The 14853-nt window shown below is 54.1% G+C and overlaps 2 protein-coding genes across 3 annotated transcripts; both read right to left on the bottom strand.

Annotated features, from left to right (window-relative positions):
* Nucleotides 1-1416: 1416 nt before the first annotated feature.
* Nucleotides 1417-4525, bottom strand: GPAA1 (glycosylphosphatidylinositol anchor attachment 1). The gene is made up of 12 exons (XM_075549127.1): nucleotides 4367-4525; nucleotides 4113-4292; nucleotides 3919-4030; nucleotides 3602-3749; nucleotides 3426-3527; nucleotides 3147-3343; nucleotides 2882-3078; nucleotides 2565-2718; nucleotides 2367-2453; nucleotides 2054-2244; nucleotides 1809-1979; nucleotides 1417-1716 (listed from the first exon to the last, which is right to left on the bottom strand). Exons 1-12 carry the CDS (start codon nucleotides 4438-4440, stop codon nucleotides 1473-1475), a joined length of 1857 nt encoding a protein of 618 aa, XP_075405242.1. The 5' UTR covers nucleotides 4441-4525; the 3' UTR covers nucleotides 1417-1472.
* A 479-nt stretch (nucleotides 4526-5004) lies between these two features.
* On the bottom strand, nucleotides 5005-9352 carry EXOSC4 (exosome component 4). Of its 2 annotated transcripts, none has more exons than XM_075549128.1 (3): nucleotides 8693-9352; nucleotides 5502-5708; nucleotides 5005-5419 (listed from the first exon to the last, which is right to left on the bottom strand). In XM_075549128.1, the coding sequence occupies exons 1-3, from the start codon at nucleotides 8861-8863 to the stop codon at nucleotides 5060-5062; spliced, it is 738 nt and encodes a 245-aa protein (XP_075405243.1). In that variant the 5' UTR covers nucleotides 8864-9352; the 3' UTR covers nucleotides 5005-5059. The 2 variants fall into 2 exon arrangements, with proteins under 2 accessions (XP_075405243.1, XP_075405244.1); XM_075549129.1 differs by lacking the exon at nucleotides 8693-9352 and adding an exon at nucleotides 6937-8566.
* Between the last annotated feature and the right edge of the window lie 5501 nt (nucleotides 9353-14853).

Raw genomic sequence — 14853 nt, forward strand, 5'->3', positions numbered from 1 at the left:
TATTTTCATTGTCGGGGAGACACAAATTAAATCCACAATGAACCCAGGGGAACGATCATAGTCCAAGGACCATGGGACCACCACCCTGAGACCAGAACTAGGCGGTGCCTGGCAACCATGACCAATGGCTATCTATGAAAGGGATCACATCAGCTGGTGCCGGGCGGAGGGAGGGAGGGAGGGTGTGCATGTGTGTGGGAAACAATGCAAAAACTCAAAAATGGCTGGGTTTACGAGTCAGAGCATGACCCGTGAAACCCTGTCGACTCTGGTCTTCGACACTCTTCAGGGGTGAACTGAACTCTGGCCCCTAACTCCATTTCAGTCAGACCATAGACAGGTCTACCCAGAGAATAAGCCTATGGGAGAGCCACAGACCGCACTCACCCAAGGTTAGGAGGCAAGGAGTGGAAACGGAGGAGGATGGGGAGGGGGAGTGCAGATGAAGCAGAGGGAGGAAGTGGGTTAAGTGATGTTGTATTGTTACAACCAATAACCAGAACCAGAAAAAGGGTGAATTACTGGATGGAAACTTACTTGCTCTGTACACCTTCACCTAATCCACCATAGAAAGTTTAAAACCACAAAGAGAAACCTCTTAATAGCCTTAACCAAGCCCAATGACAGAAGTCAATTCTGACTCTCAGCAACTCTATATAGGGTTTCCGAGACTGCAATCTCGTGCACCCCGACTGCCTTACTCACCCTGCTCCCTCCGAGCCACAGCCCTACACTCCCCAACTGCGCCCCCAGAGACTAGCAAGCTCTAGCCAGTGCTCCAGAGCCAGAGAAGGTCTCCCTTGGGGACTAGGCACCAACAGGAGGGACAGGGCAGGTTACAGACCACGAGGCAAACCATGGCTGGGACAGGGGCACATCTCCAGGTCAATTGGACCCCCAATACCCTGTATGCACTGGAGGGACCAAGATTCCAACTTCCAGCCTTCCCTGGGGGAAAGGCTATAGAGGGTTGGCAGGGGGGGACCCTGGCAATGCCAAGGACAGCACTGTGCCTCCTATTCCTCCTCTGGACACTGGACCTGGCCATTCAGAGACTGTCGGTAAAGTGTTGCCTGTGCTCAACCCTACACTGTGGGATTTCTTCAGCAAGCCCACCCCATCCATTGCTGGGCCTATGTGTAGCAGTGTCCTTGGACAGTGTCCAGGCCCGTGTGTGCTCAGTGGGGGGAGGGAGTCCAGGGAGGAGTGGCTCTGCAGGTCCCCCACCACAGGTGCCCCACCACGCACTGCCTGGCATGGCACCAGGCTGGGACCCACGGAGGTGGGGACATGGTTGTACTTTCCTAGAACGCAAACCTGTGGTCACTGTCCTGCACAACAACGCTGCGGGCACGTCTCAGGGGCTGCCACTTTCCCCAGGGCACCAGGTACACAGACAGCCAGGCCCAAAGAACCTCAGAAACACACGCCTGTTTATTTCTCGGAGAGATGGCGCCAAGGTCCGGCGGAAGTCACTTCCAGAAGAGCACGTGCCAGAGGAGCAGCCAGCAGGGGTAAAGGCCCAGGGCCAGCAGCGGGAAGAGCAGGGAGCCGTAGGTGTAGTGTTCCAGCATGCCCTGGGACAGCGCCGACAGGAAGAGCTGCCACCCTTCGGCCAGAGAAAGCGGCGCCTCCTGCAGCTCCCGCCATAGGAACAGACTGCCCAGCAGTGTGGCTGCAGGGCTTGTCAGCACCAGGAGGACAGCGTAGAGTGGCCTGGGGGTAGGGGGGCACACTTGTCAGGGGACAGGGCAGGGTGCAGGGTTAGTGACACGCTAGGGAAGTCAGCAGACACCACAGATACATACCGGGGCCCACGGGGCTCAGTGAGGGCAGCGGCAGGCACCATGGTGGCAGCCAGTAGGAAGCCCAGGGAGAAGTTGGTGAGGACGATGCAGCCCAGCTGCAGGGCCAGGTAGATGAGGGCCACCAGCTTCAGTGCCATCCAGCCCTTGTCCAGGTCCTGTGAGCTCAGCACCCTGCAAGGCAAGTGGCTCAGCAGCTGTCCTCTGGGGCCACCTGTCAGCCCGGGGTGGCCTGCTCTGCACCTCACCTGTGAGTGTTGTGTGGGAGGGCCAGGCCCGCAACATAGATGGCCAGCAGCGTCAGCACCACGGCCTCAGCCTCAGCCACGGGGAAGTGCTGGGCGGCCACGTGCTGGCACAGCACTGGCAGCGTGTACAGGGCCACGCCCACAGCCTGCGAGATCAGCATGGGCGCCACAAGCGAGGCCAGCCCCACACCCTACAAGGCAGAAAAAGGCTTGGACACTGGGCTGCAGGCAGTGCTCCCAAGAAACCCGCAACGCCTGCTTAGGATTTCTCTCCCAGGGCCCATCTTATCCCAGGAGGGGGCTATGCTGTCACCTGTGCTGGGGGGAGGGAAGGCGCATGTCCTCCAGGCTCCTTGGGGCACTCTCCAGCTTCATGGAGTTGCATCCACAGTTCCAGGGCGTGGCTGAGTCAAGGACCCGACAGGAGGTGATAGGCCCTGCAGGTTGAGACCCAGGTCACCACCCCCACCCCTCCCCCAGAGCAAGCCCCAGGGCCAGTGGAGGAGGATATCTTGAGGCCCAGGACCAGGAGCAAGAAGGCGGCGGCTGGCATGTAGAGGCCGATGGAGACGAAGCGCAGGAGGGCAGGCAGCAGGTAGAGAAAGAAGGACTGATGCAGGCGCTCCAGCAGGTGGTTGAGCTTGCGAAACATGCCCTCCAAGGCCCTGCCAAGGTTAGTGTCATGGCCAGCCCAGGGGACACGGCTCTCATCCCTCCAAGGCCCTGCCGAGGGCAGGGTCATGGCAAGCCCAGGGGACAGGGATCTTATCAAAAGGCCAGGCGAAGGTGCCAAGACCCAGCCAGGAAGTCAGGGCCAGAGCCACTTACTTGCCCACTGCCACCAGGTCGTACTTGTACTGGCGAAAGCTGTTGATGCCACGCAGGGTTAGAGCCTCCACACGATACCGCAGAAAGAGGCCGTGGGGGCCGTGGGGCCGGCCAGAGGCCTGCCTCAGCACCATCAGCAGCAGTGTCTGCAGGCCCTGCAGTGGCCCATCTGGCGAGGTCCAGTCCTGGGGCTGCAACTTGGGGGCATGGAGACAGAGTCAGAGAATGCCCTCCTAGGCCCCACCCTATCTGCTGGCAGACCCACCTTGCCCTGTAGCGTGCACAGCAGCCCCCCTTTCTGGCAGAAAGTCTGGAAGAGGTTGAGCAGGTCCAGGTTGGGCAGCTGCCCGTTGAGTCCCTCCACTGCCACATCCAGGCTGGTGACCACATCACTGCTGAGGTCCAGGGCCACGGCCGCTTGTATGGCCCCAGCACGGCCCTGCAGAGGTGAGGACTGCATGCCTGTCAGAGCAGGAACGGGCTGTCGGGGAGGGGCTGGTGGAGCCGGGGTCAGGGAGGGGCCAGGCAGGTGGAGGGCACCAACCAGTGACATTGACATCATGGTAGGCCTCAAGCCAAGCCTCGGTGCCTAGGAGGTCATGCTCTGTCACCAGGAAGATGATGTCCTTGGCCCAGTATATCTGCCCTGAAGGATGGACCCAAGTCAGCCAGGCATGGGGCAGTGGCCAGACCCTCCCTGGCCTGCAGCCCAAGCCTCACCACGGAAATGGGCAGCAAGTGCCAGCAGTAGCCCCACAGCCTGGCTGTTAGTTGAGTCGGGGCCACAGGACACGGTGAGCACCAGGGATTCGGTGCTGGCGGCGCGCGGGGCCCGCAGGATGCCGTACACGTTGGTACCTGACACCATCTGTGAACAGCAGGGCTGGGCTCAGCTGGCCCCACCACACAGAGTGGGATCCCCCAACCTAGTCCACGAACTTCCCTGGCCCTAGTGAGTCTCTACTGAGCCCTGCTCCCTCGTGGTCCCCTCCCGTCCCACCAATGTGTTTTTCACGGCCGGCACGGCCCCTAAATACATAGCGCTCGTGGGTTTCATCTGGAAAGGGCAGCTTCCGGGAGAAGGCCTGCGTGTACACCTCCAGCCCCACGGACCGCATAGTCCGCTCCAGCCAGGTCACAGGCAGCGCCCTGGGGACACAAGGAAAGCCCCTGAGCAGGTGCCCCTGGCTGGGCCATCACGCTCCCCGGCCCGCGCGGACGTGCCGCTCACCCCGACTTCCTGCGGTGCGCGGCGAAGTCGCGGGCTAAGCTCCGGGCCCGCTCCCCGCCCGCAAACTGCTCCTCCACCATAGTGGAGCCCATGGCGTTCTCCGACATGTAGGTGCGCTGCGTCAGCGGCGGGAAGGCCAGCGCCAGGAACCAGGCAATGCCGGCCGCGTAGCTCAGCACGCTGCGGGGAGAGGGGGCGTCAGAGAAGGCGCGCGGACGACCGAGCCCCGGCCGCCGCCCGCGACCCGCCCTCACCAGAGCGGCGCATTGAGGCGCAGCACGAGGCGGGCGAGCGCGCGCCGCCGCACCGGGTCAGACAGGAGACCCATCGCGGCTGCTCTGGCCGCCGCTCCGGGTGCGCAGCGCGCGCTTCCGGCCACTTGCGCTCCGCGCCCGCTTGCACTTCCGGTCCCGGCGGCCCCCGCGGCGCATGCCCAAGACGAGTCGGCCAGGCGGGGGGCGGGGCTGCGCTCTGGGCCAATCAGGCTAGCATGGGAAGCGGCTCGGCTGGGAATGAGCTGGCAGGGTAGGGATGGGATAGGAGGCAGTCACGAGTCCCAGGGCATTTGGCGGCGGGTTTGCTGTCCCGCAGGGTTGCAGCTAGAGGACTGAACTAGGGCTATGTGGCCAGCAGGTGGCTGGTAGAAGGGGCAGCAGCGCTGGGGCGGCCAGAGCCCTAGTTCAGAGGATTGGGGGGTTAGGGTTAGCTGGCCCCAACAACACTCTCCCTCAGCATCTGTGCTCAGGGTTCTGGCAGGGTGTGATGGGCTTGCTTTCTGCTGACTGGAGCCTTTCCTGTACTCAGGAACCCCTTTGCCTGCCCCTACCCACCTCTTCAGGTTTGGACCCCAGAGGCTGTTGACCGTCTACAGGTGACACCTGGGGGAAGGGTTAAAGCACAATAAGGCATGTGGGCAGAGCTTTATTCAGGGGCGAGTGTGCAGGTGATCAGTCCCCCAGCAAGAGGGAGGCTTCACACACATGCTGCCGGACCACTCGGTCCAGCAGGGTGTGCACGTCCCGAGCAGCCCGGGAAGCAGCCTCCAGCACCCGCTCCAGGTGATCCTCGTGCAGCCGGGCGTCCATCTCCAGCAGGGCAATCTGGCCTGAGGCTGGCAGCAGGGCCAGGGCCAACTGGGGGCCACCAGCTGCCTCTTCCACGTGGCTCAAGTCCGCCAGGGCCGTGCCATCCACAAAGCCAGCAGAGCAGGCACACACGAAATCCCGCATGGGTATCCCAGCATCCAGCACAGCCAGAGTGGCTGCGTTCACACAAGCCGAGTATGTCCCGCCATCTGCCTGCAGCACCTGCAAGGATTCCCATGGCCATCAATGCAGCAACTGCTGCCCACTAGCCCTCCTGCCCCCAGGTTGATGGCTGCCTACTCACCTGCACATAGATGTCAATCTGTGAGCGAGGGTGCAGCTGGGTGAGGATGGCTGCCTCGAAGGTCTGGCGCAGCTGCAGGCCCATCTCGCAGGACTTGCGGTCCCCATGTGGCCGCCTCTTGCGCTCACCTGTGCTGAAGGTGGCGGAGCTGTACTGGCAATTCACCAGTGCACGGTCAGGCAAGGCTCGCGCCCGCGAGCCCCGGATCTATGGAGGGAGGGCACATGAGCCAGGGCATCCTCCCAGTCCACATTACCCCAACCCCAGCCATCCTCCTGATCTCCAGCATCACATGGTCACATCACTGGCAGCTACTTGACCTCTCAGTATACTCCAGGGAGGATCACTTGGGTTATCTAGGCCACCGTCATCACTCCCTGCCTCCCTTTCCCCAGCCTTGCCGACCCCCTTCCATGCCATCTGTGTTCACCTTCCGGTTCACATATCCCACTAACTGTCCAGGCTTCCTGTCATGCGTGAGGTAAGCCCCATGCCTTCCCTTGCTCTAGGTGTTCTGATAGCATAGGCCAGAGGTCCTCAAACTACGGCCCGCTAAGGATATTTATTCAGGCCGCTGCGTGTTTTTGCCATGTTCGTTTTTTTACTTCAACAAAAGATAATGTGTACTGTGCATATGAATTTGTTCATAGTTGTTGTTTTTTTTTTTTAACTATAGTCTGGCCCTCCAACGGGTCTGAGGGACAGTGAACTGGCCCCGTTAAAAAAGTTTGAGGACCCCTGGTAGGTAGTTATAAGTTGGGCTTCTAACAAGGCCACAAGTTCAGCAGTTTGGACCTAACAGCTGCTCCAAAAGAGAAAGTTGAGGCTTTCTGCTCCTGTAAAGATTTCTGGTCTCAAAACCACAAAGGGGCAGTTCAGCCCTGTCCTCCAGGGGTGTGATGAATCAGAATGGACTTGGTGGCAGTGAGTTTGGTAGGGTTTTCTTGGTCTACGAGGTCCTGAATCCTCTCCTTGCTGGAAGTCCCTCAGCCTCCTTTGGAATCCCTCCCTCCAAAAAAAAAAAAAAAAACCCAAACCAAAACTGCTTGGCAAGCACACCTTGCTGTTCCCACCTTCCAGCCCCACTGTTCCCACCTTCTGTCCTGTGCTCTTCTAGTTCTTTCTCTGGGAAAGCTGGACCCCCAGACTCAGTCATGAAGCAAACATTTTTCTCAGTGGCTCCATCACTATTACTATCAGAGTGCTGGAGACATGACACAAAGTCAAGATGGTCCAAAGCGCTCCCCCCTACATGCGGGTTACGTTCTTGTTAGGTACCAATGAGTCAGCACTGACAGTGCTGCTACGTACAACAGAACAAAATACTTCCTGGTCCTGTTATCCGCACAACCCTTGCTATCTGAACCCACTGATGCAGCCACTATGTCAGTTCATCCTGTTGAGGGCCTTCCTCTTTTTCCCTCACCCTCCTCACCAAGCATGATGTCGCTCCAAAATACAAGAGCCAAGTTTCACTACTTTTCCTTCCAAACAGCATTCTGGTTGTACTTCCAATCCAGATGGGGTGGTTCTTCTGGTGGTTCCGGGGGGTCTTAAATACTCTTCCCAAGCCAAACTCACTGCCATTGGTTGTATGACTTGAAGCAACCCTCTAGGGCAGGGGAGAACTGTCCTGTGGGTTCCAAAACAGCCCATCTTTACAGGAGTAGAAAGTCTGTTTTGGGGGCAGAGAGGTTAGTTTCAAACTGCTGACCTTACAGTTACCAGTCCATCACATAACCCACACATGACACCATCAGAGATCCTTAAATATACTCTACCAACACCTCAATCCAAGTCTACCAGTTATTTCTCCTTGTTCTCCACTGTTACCACATGCCTTTGAGGCAAATGAAAATACCATGACGTGGGTAAAGTAGATCTTTGTCCTCAAAGGAACATCTTTGCTTTTCAACTGTTTACAGAGGTCCACTGCAGCTGATTTGTCCAATTCAGTATGTCACTTTATTATTTGGTTTTTTGACTATTGTGTCAATGGGCATTCACTGTAGATCCAAGTAAAATGAAATCCTTTTGACAATATCAAAAGTCTCCATTTTTCATGATGTTGATTATGGTCCAGCTGTGAGAATTTTTATTTATTTTGAGGTGTAATCTACACTCAAGGCTGTAGTCTGATCTTCATCAGTTAAGTGAAGTTCTTTAGGCTTTCAGCAAGTAAGGTTGTGTTGTGTGCACGGCGCAGGTTGTTAGTGAGCCTGCCTCCAATTGTGATGTGGTGTTGTTCACATAGTCTAGTTTCTTGGAAGTATTTGCTCAGCATTCGGATTAAGTAGGGTGAAAAGATACAGCCTGATGCCCATCATTCCTGATGTTAAATTATGCATATTCTTGTTCTGTTAAAATAACTCTTAATTTATGCATAGATTCTGCCTGAGTTCAGTGAAGTACACTGAATTCTTATTCTCTGAAATGATATCATTAATTTTGTAATGATCCACACAATCAAATGCCTTTGCACAGTCAATAAAACACAGGTAAACATCTTTCTGCGCACGCAGCTCTTTGCACTCAGCCCCTCACAGGCAGCTAAAAAAAATAAAATCTTTCTGGTGTCATCTGCTTCTAGCCAAGAGCCATATGACATCAACAATGATCTCTCTCGTGCAGAGTCCTCTTCTGAATCCAGCTTGAATTTCCTGGCAGTTTCCTGTTGCTGTATAGCTGCAAGTTTGAAAATTATCTTCAGCCAAATTATACTTCGGTGCTAATTAATGCTATTGGTCAATAACTGATACCTTCTCTCCCATCACCTTCCTTTGGAATAGACACAAATAAGGATCTCTTCCAGCCAGTTGGTCAGCCTTCCGGCGGGAGGACCGAGAATTTTCACCCATTTACAAAGGATAAGTGCAATCGGTATTTGAGGTGAAAGGCGCAACAGAGCAGAGAGGAGGGGTAAAGTGTGCAAGTGCAGGGCAACGGAATCTGCGCGGGGGTATGGTGGTCTGGTCGGGTGCTATCCAGACGGTACCCCGAAGAGAGAAGGAACGAGCATGCTAAGTGTACCCGGCGACGAGAGCAGGGGCGCACAAGACAGAGACCGAGCGTCAGGCGAGACCCCCGCGCGGCCATCGGGGGTCGGTGGAGGGCGGGGGCCGCCCCGCCGCGCCCCACTGCGCGGATCGCCAGGCCGGATCCCACCGCCCGCCCAGCGCCCGCCCACTCGCCTCGTGCGGCCCGTACACCACCGCCAACGCCTTGGTGTTGCCTTGTTCGATATACGCCGAGCCGTCGGCCTGCGCAAACACGCCCATCCGCGCCTGGATCTTCCGCAGCTCCCCGGCGCGCCGCCCGTCCACCCGGTAGCCCTGGTCTGACAACAGCTCTAGGCCCGCCATGCCGACAACCCCGCACTCGGACAACTACACCTCCCGGCGGCCCCGCTCCCGACTTCCTGCAGCCCGCGGGCCGCTTTCCGGAGGGTCCGGCGCACTTCCGGTCCCCACCCGCCGTCTGGGGAAGTTCGTTTCCGGTGGTCCCCGCTCCGCTTGGCCAGCTTCCGGGGCGCCGCGGGGCTGGTGAGGGGCCGCCCGCCCGAGCGAGTCGCCGGCCCGTCGCGCTGCCCCCACGCGGCCGCAGGCCGAGCGTCGTGGCCGGCCCCCAGCCCGGCGTCGCCGGGCGGCTCGGAGGGAAGCGCCAGCCACGGGCGCCGGGACGTCTGCGCGCTCGGCTCGCCTTTGGACCCGCGCACCGCCTGCCCTCGCTCGCAGACGGCCGCGTGCCTTCGGGGAGCTTTCGTTCCCGGGTGGTTTGCTTCTTTGCTTGCCCCGTCTACCCGAAGAACCTAGTGATGGCTCCTCTCGCTTCCGCCGATGGGGCTGTCCAGGCGGGAACTCGGCGCCCTCTGAGCACGGACTGCCGCAGGGCGGCGTCTGGTTATTTTTCCGGTGGGATCATTCCACACTGGAAAATGCCTCATGAATTCTTGGTGTGTTTGCTTAACATGAGGTATTTTTAAAGCTCTGTATTTTTTTAAACAAAACAACCTTATCACCTTCAAAGCACTCTACATGAAAACGCATTTGTCAAATCTGCGATTTCATTCTTGGAAACATTTTTCAAACATCTATTTGGATGGCTGACAGCACCTCCCTTGTTTTTTCCTTCACCTCTTCTATGTTGTCAAATAGCTGTTCTTTCATGCCCCTCTTCATTCTCAGCAATAAAAAGAAGCTGCACAGAGCAGGGTCAGGTGAGTAAGGTGCATGGGGGCAAGAAAGGCATACTGCTGTTTGCCAAAAAACGCACACTGAGATGCCCCTGTGAGTAGGTGCATTTTCATGGTGGTAAAACCAGTACCCCATATGCCACAAATCAGGTCTTTTTGGTTATACACCGTTACACATTTTTTTCAGACCCATTTGGGGGTTGAACAACCCTTTCACAGGGATCGCCTGATTTATAACAGTAGCAAAATCAGTTATGAAGTAGCAACAAATAATTTTGTTGGGGGGGGGGAGTCACCACAACATGAACTATATCAAAGGGTCGAGGTATTAGGAAGGTTGAGAACCACTGCTCTTAATAGAAAGCTTGACTAACAGTCTGACCTGGTGGAATGAACTCCAAATTCACTACAAGTCAACATTTTTGACCGTTTGGGAAGTTGATGGACATCTAGAACGAGGTTTGTCATCAATTGACATTTCACCTTTTTGAAATGAGAAAACCACACGACAATTTTGTTCCCATACCTGTCCTTGTAAGCTGTGTTCCATATCACAACAGTTTCTGCTGCATGTTTCCTGAGCGAAACAAAATTTCACAGCATACACTGTTCTCTTAAATTGGCCATCACAAAAAATGAGGTTCAAGTGAAACTGCTTTTGTGAAGAAATTCAATCTGACCACAGAGAACCTTCCCAGGCGATGCCACTGGGTGCACTGACTCAGAGTGAGTTGCTCCATGCTCATGTAGCAGGAAAAATATGTACTGTAGAAGCTCCGCCCAGGGGAGCTTTCTTGGGGTGGGGTACCCCCTGTGTGTGTGTGTACAATATTTAACATATATATAACATTCTTTGTAGATGTACACCCCATGTCATCAAATCAGTAATCATATTCCATTAAAGTCCAATAAATGTGGGAGGTAGTTAGTTTATTGTGCCAACCTGGCTGATAAACACATGTGGGGTTAATTGAAAGGTGGAGGGATAAATGGCTCGCCTTTCTAGTTCTTGGGTCTCTTGCTTTCTGATGGTCGGACCAAGGTGCAGATGCCTTAGCCAGTTCCCTGCTGTAGCTGGCAAGGCTCACTTCCTGCAAGACATCCCTGAGGAGAAGCCACATGGACCTACCCCGATGTAGCTATGGGTGCTGAAGCAGCCGTGTGGAGACCCCTGCCAGCGCTGAGATGCTTACACATTCACTGACTTGGTTTTCCTCCTGCAGTTGGCATCATTGTGTGTGTTTTGTGCGATGGAGGAGGACTTTGTGGATTGGTGTCAGACATATGGGTTAATGTTGGACTTGTGGGCTTGGGCAGCACTGGGTTGGGATGTCTTGATGTGTACTTAACCTTTATATAAAAGGTTATACATAAAACTCTTTCTGTGGATTTGTTTCTCTAAAGTACCCAGACTAATACAATGTGGTTCTTTTCCTCCTCCCTTCCATCCTCCCTCCATAATTTTCTTTTTAGTGTTAAAATCACTTTTCTTTTTATGAAGCCTTTCCAAATTACCCAGTGGCACTTTCATTAATTTTTTACTGGTTGCTTGATAGTTGGGGAGGGGCAGTATCAGGATTATTTGATAGTACAAAGGGTACCCCAAATTTCAAATATATTCTTTTTTTAATTAAAAAAATTTTTTTCAAATATATTCTTAAGGAGAACATTTATTAAGTCGTAAACAGCACCAAGACAAAACAGACAAAGGCATCACTTGCCTGAGGCCTTAATGATGTCCAGGGTTTGCTGAGATTCAAGGACATAAAAAGGGCCTAGGAGGGTAAAGGAAACTCCCCAAAGCGTGATAAGTGGCAGACCGATACCTCAAGTTACAGGTGAGACTACAAGAGCAGGAACAGGCCTATGCTTTGAGACACAGACATGTTATAAGCACCCACTTGATTGGTCACCAGGGCCTTCCCACCAAGGCAGTCAGAGTATGACTCCTGACTCTGTGTCCCCATAAGGGGTCTCCGTCAAGGACACACCCAGGCAAGACTCTAAGGGAGACTGCCCTTCCCTGGGCTGTGAAGCAGAGGTCATTTACTTTCCAGGGGGCTCTGTCTAAGGGCAAGATGGTCCCTCCTGTAAGAGGTGGTCAGAAGGAGATCAGTGGAGGCTTCATCCACATGGGGCCTCTGCAAATGGGCTTGGGGTTCTCACGGTTACCCACGGGCTTCTGCAAACCGGTGCTCAGCTCTAAAACTGCATGCAGTGTGGCCACTAGCTTAATGGGCTGAAGGTGTGTGTTAGTCTGGGTAGACTAGAGAAACAGCTCCAGGGAAACTCATCTGTGTATAAGAAAGAGCTTTATGTACAAGAGCAATTGAACATCGAGAAAAACATACCCCCCCACTGGTCCAGATCAAGTTCTTAAGTCCGATATTGGCCCATATGTCTGATACCAATCTATAAATTCCTCTGCAGACTCACAAAACACATGCAATGACACCAAATGCAGGAAGATTACAAGCCAGTGGGTGCAAAGTCTTGTGGATCCAGTGGCCATAGAGGCATTTCACCACTGGCAGGGGTCTCCACATGGTTCCTTTATCTCTGAGGTGCTGACTGTCATCAGCCTGTCTCCATGTGACTTGTCAACAAGCATGTCTCTTTGGGAGTGAGCCTGCATCCTGCCTCCAGTGAGCTGTTTATCTCCTTAGTACCTCTAAATGAGGTTATCAAGCTGCAACCTGATTGACAGGCTAAACTCCACTCCTTCACTGGTAAGTCTCAAATTGACCCAGGGTGGGTGCAGGAGTAGGGTTTCTGGGTGAAGATGATTTCCCTCATCTTTCCCACTGGGAGAAGTAGCCCCTGCCAGGCTCAGGACTCCTCCACATTGCTTCCTTATTCCAGTGCTGGTGCAGTCAGTGATGGCTCACTCATTCGGGTTTGCACTTCCAGGCATTGCTGCTGTTGTGTTGACTGGAAGGAGAACTGGGGGCACCTCCTTTCCCCCATATCCTCATGCTCCCGGTGCCCAAGCGGAAGCTCATTTCCTGACCTTCGCAGAAGTCAGCCACTCCGAAGCCCCCGGCACCCTACCCCATGGCCATGGGTGCGAGCGGAGGGACTGACAAGGCTGAGCACTGACACGTAACAGAGTCAGTGTTCCAAGCGGCCTGAGAAGGCTCTCACAGCGTGACCAGCACTGACCACACCTGCCACCGCTCTCATTCATCTTCTTCCCATTACTCTGACGCAGTCCAATGTGCCCCCTCTTTGCTTTGAGAATGAAGATGCCTTCGATCTTTCAGAAAAGTTGCGTGTACCGATATATTGGGGTATAACAACTACCTCCCCAGGCCTTAGCGACTTGATATCGTAAAACCATGTTCTTTGATGAAGTCCTGCTCAGGGCTGGCTGGGACTCAGCATGGGGGTTTGCGCTTGGGACCTTCCAGCGAGTGCTGCCGGAGGGGCTGCTGCCTCTGGGAGGTTCCCCAGTCACACTGGCAGGCTGGCGCTGACTGCAGGCTGGCATCTCATCTGGCGGCCAAGCATTTAGGGGACATGGAAGTAAAAGTCACAAAATTTCTCCACAGACTTTTTAAAACTGAAAAATAAAATGTTTGGAACTAGATACCTGGACTAGATGGTCCCAATTTTGCTGGCAGTTTCTTTCTTTCTTTCTTTTTTGCAGCTCATAATTTTATTTTTGCAGTGGGTTGGTCTAGTTGCTTTTACATGCTTGACTTCCACAGCCTTCTGTCCTGAGGGCCACATAGGATGTCATCCCAAACCCTCTCTCCTAGGTGCCAGATGTCAGTATTGGCTCCTGTCACTATCAGATTACAATTCCCTTCCTGAGTCCTGGATGATATTTTTGAAGATCTCAACATAGTAAGGGCTAAATACCTGCTGATTACAATACATTAGGTTAGCAAATCTCCGTCTGAATTCTTCCAACTCTTCCTTGATAAGAATAAGGCCTCCAGGAAAGTCTAACAAAGACTCCTGTATACCAGTTCTCAAGACATCGGAGTCCCCTTGGGACACAAGCCTTCTATTTGGTCCCACCAAGGTGCTAAGCTTGGCTTGTTGATGTCTCAGAGCTTCTCTACCGCCTGCCTGGAGCAGTGCTTGTTGGCCTTGACCTCGCGATAAGCACCCATGTGTGGTTCTGTTGGACGTCTTCAGGAGGACTCAGTGATCAGGGGGCCAGATGATGGCACAGTGGTCAGGCTGGCTTCTGTGGCACCGAGGTCTTGCAGGGATAGCAGGATTCCTGATGGAGCCTCAGTATCCTGGGCCACCAGAGGGCACTGTGCAGAGGCCCTGAGGCTTCCAGAGCTGGCTCCTTCTATTTTAAAAATAGAAACAGTTTATTATGTAATAAATGAAATAGTAAAACCAAAAGGGTAAGAAATTATCCATACATCAAGTCAGAATGTATCACTATATACAGAATATGCTTTAAGGGTTTTAAGCTTTATGTTGGATTTATGTGAATTTTTTCCTGCTTTATGGATTAAAAACATATCACTCTGTAGACACAACAATTACAAACGCAGAGACCCAAAATCTACAAAGCAAACACTGATAGAAGTGAATAGAGTAGTAATAAATGGCTCTGCCACAATAATTTGACACTTCCACACACTTCTTTCAATAACACTGGCCAATGCACAGTTGGGTGCCGTGGAGATTATTTCTGGGTGTGTTTGGCCTCTTCATTCCAGAAAGGGAACCAGTGTCCCCCTATCCAGTGCTGTCTTCTTGACCTCCATGCTTCAGCTTCAGGTTGGGGAGGGGCAGGACTTCCTTCTTTTTGGGTGGCCATCTGGAGTTTCCACACGCTCGTTTAAAGCCCCTTGCACGTGTGGTCTCTCCGTGTAGCTAGGGTTTCCTTGTAGCAGAATGGTTGGTCACGAGGGCAAACTTCTCGAGAGGAGAAGGTGATGGGCACGGTGTTGGGCGACAGAGACCCTGAAGCCACAGGATGCCCCAGCTGCCTGCTCTCTGGGTCAAGGCAGCCTCCGATTCTACCTCACACCTCGCTTCTCCGGAGGGAATGACTGCCGTGAGCATGTGGGCTGGATTGATTGCAGTGGGCGAAGCCACTGGGCCCTGCCCGGGGGCACCATTCTAGTTAGCTATAGCACCCTTGATGAGGTGCTGTGATCGCCCCAAGACTGCAGACCAGGGTTTGTG

The sequence above is a fragment of the Tenrec ecaudatus genome, chromosome 5, assembly GCF_050624435.1.
Source record: "Tenrec ecaudatus isolate mTenEca1 chromosome 5, mTenEca1.hap1, whole genome shotgun sequence".
NCBI lineage: Eukaryota > Metazoa > Chordata > Mammalia > Afrosoricida > Tenrecidae > Tenrec > Tenrec ecaudatus.

What these genes read in the sequence shown, in the direction of transcription:
- GPAA1 (XM_075549127.1), bottom strand. Translation starts at nt 4,440, where the DNA reads ATGGGTCTCCTGTCTGACCCGGTGCGGCGGCGCGCGCTCGCCCGCCTC. An exon ending in CCATGATGTCAATGTCACTG is followed by an intron (nt 3,344 to 3,425) that starts GTTGGTGCCCTC and finishes CTGCTCTGACAG; the next exon opens with GCATGCAGTCCTCACCTCTG. An exon ending in TGTGCACGCTACAGGGCAAG is followed by an intron (nt 3,079 to 3,146) that starts GTGGGTCTGCCA and finishes CATGCCCCCAAG; the next exon opens with TTGCAGCCCCAGGACTGGAC.
- EXOSC4 (XM_075549128.1), bottom strand. Translation starts at nt 8,863, where the DNA reads ATGGCGGGCCTAGAGCTGTTGTCAGACCAGGGCTACCGGGTGGACGGG. An exon ending in TGGTGTACGGGCCGCACGAG is followed by an intron (nt 5,709 to 8,692) that starts GCGAGTGGGCGG and finishes CTCCCTCCATAG; the next exon opens with ATCCGGGGCTCGCGGGCGCG. An exon ending in AGATTGACATCTATGTGCAG is followed by an intron (nt 5,420 to 5,501) that starts GTGAGTAGGCAG and finishes GAATCCTTGCAG; the next exon opens with GTGCTGCAGGCAGATGGCGG.